The sequence below is a fragment of the Colletotrichum karsti genome (genome assembly GCF_011947395.1).
Source record: "Colletotrichum karsti strain CkLH20 chromosome Unknown Scaffold24, whole genome shotgun sequence".
In the NCBI taxonomy this organism is placed as follows: domain Eukaryota; kingdom Fungi; phylum Ascomycota; class Sordariomycetes; order Glomerellales; family Glomerellaceae; genus Colletotrichum; species Colletotrichum karsti.
Window position 1 is genome coordinate 22619 of NW_024065924.1, and position 6125 is coordinate 28743.

The 6125-nt window shown below is 56.8% G+C and overlaps 1 protein-coding gene across 1 annotated transcript; it reads left to right on the forward strand.

Annotated features, from left to right (window-relative positions):
• Positions 1-216: 216 nt before the first annotated feature.
• Positions 217-4946, forward strand: CkaCkLH20_07502 (uncharacterized protein; the record flags this gene model as incomplete). Its single annotated transcript, XM_038890219.1, has 2 exons — positions 217-597; positions 651-4946. The coding sequence occupies 2 exons, from the start codon at positions 217-219 to the stop codon at positions 4944-4946; spliced, it is 4677 nt and encodes a 1558-aa protein (XP_038744269.1).
• Between the last annotated feature and the right edge of the window lie 1179 nt (positions 4947-6125).

The following is a 6125-nucleotide window of genomic DNA, read 5'->3' on the forward strand; positions in this document are numbered from 1 at the left end:
TCCACATTCCTTCCCGAGTGGTTCACGAAGCGATGCCGTGCAACGGAATCGACCTTTGCGACCAACCTTTTTCACCTTTCTCTTGACCTCAACATTCTCTCATTGTTCGTCGCGACTTCTGGCCGCTGATGCCTGGCGTCCTGATTTCTCCCCCTCTGCCAAAGCACGACTTCCATCCCGCGTCGCATTCCCGTTTCCGACGAAACTCATGACGCGATGTCTGGGGATCAGGCACCCTCGCAGCTCGAAGCTGCCGAGGGCATTCCCATCGCGCAATTGAGCCCCGACGTTTCGGATGCCAAGACGCGCGTCGTGCGCGGTGTTGTCACGATTACCTGGCCGTACAGCATCATCAACAAAAACGTCGCCTTCCTGCTTGCCGAACCCGACTTCAGATTGCGCCGCGCGAAGGGCCAAGTGCGCGTCGAGTTCAGCGGATCGAGTGCCAAGGCGGTTCAAGATGCCGGATTGGGAAGCGGCGATGAGGTGACGCTCAGTTTGGATGGAGTCGAAATGGTCGCCGATGATTCCAAGACGCGCGTGCCAGGCACGAGCCTCGAATGGCAGTTGAAGTTCACTGAGAGACTGCTGCTGCGGGTAACGCTATGGCATTGTCATTCAATTCTATAACCATTACTGACTCCTGCTAGGCCAAGATTAGCGACTCGGAGGAAATCAAAGTTATCGATATCGATCATCCTGCAATCACCGAACCAGAGCCCCAACCCGAGCCAGAAAAGCTTCCAGAATCTATCCTCGACTCCTTCACGGAGCCCGCGAAGCCCCACGAACCCGTCGCAACACCGCGAAACCCTCCCACGAAGAGACCTGCCGAGCAAAGTCTTGGATTAGACGAGTATGCCTCGCCCGCATTTCTCAAGCGCGCTAGGATGTCATACGGATCTCTGTTTGAATACAACTCAGACATTTTCGACGAAGACACCTCAGCCAATGCTCGCACAAAAAAGCGAGCAAAGACCGGCAGGTACAGCGGAGTGTGGAGATACGCCAGCAAATCTCCCAGCCCTGAACCCGAGCAGGTTGAAGATGACGATACAGATGACACGTCAATGGCAGATGAGAAGCCGGAGACGGATACACCTGTGCGGCCGAAGATGGTTGATGGAGGGTGTCAGACTATGGAATTGGATACGAGCCCCCCAAGAGACGTCCAAGTTGCGGCAGAGGCCAGGCACGACCCATCTCAGTTTTTGCAGACCCCCACGAAGTCGACCATGATTGACTCCGGGGTGCAGTCGGACTTGCCTGGCCTAGCGGAAACGCCCCATTTTGGAATGCCGGCGGGCTTGAGCGGCGATTTTGGACAGCCACCACCGATGCCCATATTTACATCTGCTCATGAGCACTACACGCCGGCATACGAGCAGCAGCCTGTTGGTCCGGACCTTGGTCATGACGTCCACCACGGTAGCATGGGACCGCAATACCATGCGGAAAGTCCCTTCCATGAGCATGCGAGCTCGTACCCGGAAGCAGCACTCGATGACGGTCTTGAGGCTCCCGCACAATACCCTGCGTCTTTCCTTGATACTCCACAGTTTGACCCGCATCTCATGGTCACATCTCAGTCTATGCCTGAGTCGACGCCAGCTTATCATGATCACCATACGCCACAACCACATGTATCCGAGCCCGAGCACCATACCACTTTCGTCGATGCTGTTGCAGAGCCGCAGCAGATCCCATGGGGTCTCACGTCGATGCAGCAACCCAGGCCAGTCGCAGAGCCAGCAGACAATGCTGCTTCGACCTTCGACCCGGCTGTTAGCAAGGAGGAGGTGGTGAATACGGAACAGGAATTAGGCACTCAAGCTGTGCCAAGTGATACTTGGGCTGAGGATCATGAACTGCAAACAAAAGAGCACCACGAAGACCCTGAGGGCAAGCAGGCGGCCATGACGGTTGAGGACGACGAGCTCTCGGAAGACGAGGATGGTCCTGAAGAAGAATTCACTGCCAGGACGTATGCTGAGAGACATTTCGAACCAGCAAAAGAGAAAGAAGAGGCCGCCGCTGGCTTGGAGAATGCACCGGCGAGCAGTGAGAGCAGCGACGGCAGCGAAGACAGCGATGAGGAAGCCGAGCACGAAGAGGATGATGTTGGTGGAGACTACGACATCACCAACTATCGCAACCTCAGCAATAACCAGGATGACGACGATGGATCAGATCTCGAGTCTGACTATGGTCAAGAAGACGAAGAAGAGATGTTCGATGCCGACGTCCAAGGCGACGAGGATGATGAAATGGACGAGGACGCGGAAAACTACGGAGAGTACGATGAGTACGAAGAAGAAGGAGATTATGATGAAGACGAGGATCAGGAGAACCAGCCGCCACCTGCAACTGTGCCAAGGGGCGCCCCTCAGGTGATCAGTTTGCTGTCAGACTCAGAGGACGAGGAAGAGGACGCGCCGCCTCCTATGCCGAAAGCATCGATACGGCAAATGCCTCAATACGACGGGTCCGCCGACGAGATGGACAGATCCGAAGATGAGGAAGAAAGCGATAAAGAGAACGTTCGCCATGAGCCAGTGCAACAGAACTCATCGCCAGTGGTGTCGGATGTGGAGAGCGAAGAGGATGAGGCGTCTGGCAGCGAATCTGAAGGCGGTACCCCTACTCCCAAACCGCGGGAGATCACAAGCAACCCTGGTTCAACCCGCAGTGTTGATGCATCTTCTCCGGCCGCCATGCATGACCCTGCGGATATGACAACGGCCACCGTTGCTGACGACCTGGAGACCATGAGTCCGATTCGTCTGCCACAGTCAACAGAGCTTCCCAAGGACAGTAGTTCCCGGCCAGCCTCACGAGACGATTCCGAGATGTTGGAGGCAGAACTTGAACAAGAGCTGGAGCAAGAAATTGCGGCCGATGCCGCTTTCGACGACAGCAAGATACCAGATGAACCGGAGGTTTTGACAGAACAGGTCTCTGAGGTTCCAACCGAAGATCAAGCCGTCCCGGCTGAAGAAGAAATCGTCTCGACCGAAGAAAAATCTGTTTTGGTCGAGGAGCAAGCTGTTCCGACCGAAGTACAAGCTGCCTCAGCCGAAGACGAAATTGCCGAAACCGAAGAACAAGCTGCCTTGACTGAAAAACCGGCTCAAGTGATTGCGAGCGAAGTTCTGGACACAACGGTATCTGAAGTCAAAGTGGAAAGCGAAGTCCGGACGGAAGAGGTCAGAAATATACCCCAGGAATCGAGTCTTGTCGAGGTAGATGTGAAGCCTGCCGACGGCGTCGTCCCTGAGGAGATGGACATTAACATGGCCGACGCAGACGAGAAGCCAGTTGACGAGTCCGATATCAGAGAGCAGTCTGAAGATCCCAGAATGGACGTCGCAAAGACGCCAGAGCCTTTATTAGAAGAGATGATGGACGAAGAAGATCTCATCCAGAGTCAACTTGCAGACGAAACAATGGCGGAAGAGAGAACGCTTGTCATTGAGACAACTGAGACGATATCACAACACGAAGTCCCGGCGAACGAACTAGAAGAGACGTCATCACCTATGAGCTCGCCAATCGTCCAGATCACAGAAAGATTACAGGTCGAGATCACGTCGTCGACGGCCGATACACCAGCAGCCACCCAGCAGGAGGATGAAGGCGTTCCCAAGCTTGATCTGGAAGACGCCATGGACGTGGATGAGCCTGAAGCCAAGCAGCAGGAGATGGCTTCGCCTCCTCCCACACAGAACCTATCTCAGTCATTCGAGGAAGAAAGGCTGGCCGAGACGCACGTTTCTCAAGGCGCCGATGGAGATGATGTCGCGCAGTTCGACCAGCTGCCAACTCCGCGCGAGACACAAGTCACGGAATCATTCGTCTCCCAGTCCGTGGTCGAGACTCAACAGACGGAAGAAGTAATCGCCGACGCAGCTTCCCCGGATGCGACGAACGATGTTCGTCCAGATGAGGAGCTTCCCGCTCCCACAGTGGAAAACCCGGAGAACCCTGCCGACCCAAGTTCACCTATCAACGAAGAGTCATCTCAAATCCGAGACTCCTCGGCGCAACCGTCCGAAGCGCAGTCGTCTCTTATCGCCGAGGAGGCTTCGGAGGAGGCGGGCAACGCGCAGCCAACTCCGAAGCGAGGGCGCGGACACCGAAGAAACAAGTCAGATAACAAGGATCCCGATCCTAGCGTCAAGCTGGCCCGTGCATCAATCGCATCACGACGTTCGACGCGCCTGTCAGACCGCACCACCCCTGAAAGCACTCGCGTTGCAACCCGCGCCAGGTCGCAAAGCCTAGCCTTGCGAAGCGAATCCGCTGATGATGGCGAAGACGAAGGTGTGCAGTTGGCCAGGGCCGCGATCAAGTCACCGTCGCGAGCCACCAAGGAGACCACCAAGGAAACCAAAGAGGAAGTTCCTGCGACGACGACCGACACCACGGCCTCGCTGAAGACGAAATTGGCCAAGCAGCTGCAGAAGGTACCGGACTGCATATCGCTCAAGGTGCTCCGCAACCACACGAACAAGAACGTCGACGTACTCGCGATCGTGACGACAGAGCCGCCCGAGGCTAAGCGCGCCAAGGGTGGGCCGCGGGGTATCATGCTGGCGTTCAACGTCGCGGATCACTCCGTGGCGCCCACGCAGACGGCGCCGGTGCAGATTTTCCGGCCACACAAGGCGGCGCTGCCAGTCGTGCACCCGGGGGACGCCATCCTGCTGCGGCACGTCTGCATCCAGTCGGTCAAGGGCCGCGGGTTCGGGCTCCGCGCCAACGACGCCTCGAGCTGGGCCGTATTCGAGCGCGACGGCGAGGACGGCCTGCCGCAGATCCGCGGACCGCCGGTGGAGCTCACCGAGGAGGAGATGAAGTATGCGGCTCTGCTCAAGCAGTGGTACGCCGGGCTCGACGCGAAGACGCTGGCCAAGTTTGACAAGGCCAACGATGCGGACGCTTAGGAGGGACGGATGGCACGGGGGGGATTGAAGGGGTGTGTGCTTATGGATCCTAATCATCACTTTGCATGTTTGTTTGATACGGCATCCCATCAGGACAGGAGATATCACGATAGTGCTCTAATTCAGACGCAAAAGTTTTGATGAATGATTGGCTGGCGGGGTGAACAAAGCGGGCGGGATTTCATGCGAAGTCTGGTTGTCTGAGAAAAAATGGCTACCGAGGAACCGTTGGACTAGTGTGGTGTATCATCGGGAAGCCAAGCCTGGGAGATCGTGGAGTCTTCCCCATGGAGAAAGACTGGCAGGCCAGGACGTAAAAGGGAGGCCACCCACGCACCGGAACTCGTCGTCGCCCGCCCGCTACAGTCTTGGTCCGGCGTCTAAAAGTTCACACGCCCCTCCCCAGGCGCAGCCATTGGTGATGCGGGCATTTCTGTTGATGGTAAGCAGAGAGCGGAGTCGAAAAACGGGGTCCCCTCCTGCGAGAAGATGGAAGAGGAGGAGCGGGAAAACCCCGTCATCTGTTGTTTTATCGTTTTTTGACTTGTCATCGTGGCCCCTCCCAACCCGCTCCGGCTCCCCTGGCTGGTACGGATTTGCCTTGGTTTTGGTGGTGGAGTATTCGTAGCGCGACGGCTGCGACCCTGAGAGGTGCGAAAACACGCCCATAACGCCCATAGCGCCCGAGCGGTCAATTTCTTTTTCTTACGCCAGACCAGAGAGAACAAGTACAAACTCAATGTGTACTGTGCCTGGTACCAAACGTAAGAACAGCGCGCGGGCTGCAGGCAAGGGCGAATTCGGACATGAGAATCGGGGCAGGTCGGCGACCCCACCCACGGCGTGCGGCCTTGTGGGGGTCTTTACTTTTCGGGAGCGCGACTCCACAGCCGGCTGGCTTCGACGCCATTGGACGCGGGGCGTCGCCTCCACTTGTGTGGGGGGTGGTCGGGAGTGGAGACGGGAAAGTTGACTTGCCCTTTTCTTTTCCCTTCACCACACGTCCACGTCCTCGTGTCCCAGTGACGGGCGCAGCGTTTTAGCGAGGACGGGATAGTGTTAAAGGCAGCGGAGCCTAGATTTTGCGCCCGAATGGACTCGTTCGCGATGGTATCCGTTGGTAGGTAGTCTGGCAGGTGGCCGCAAGGGGAAGCTGTTATTGACGATCTTATTAAGGTG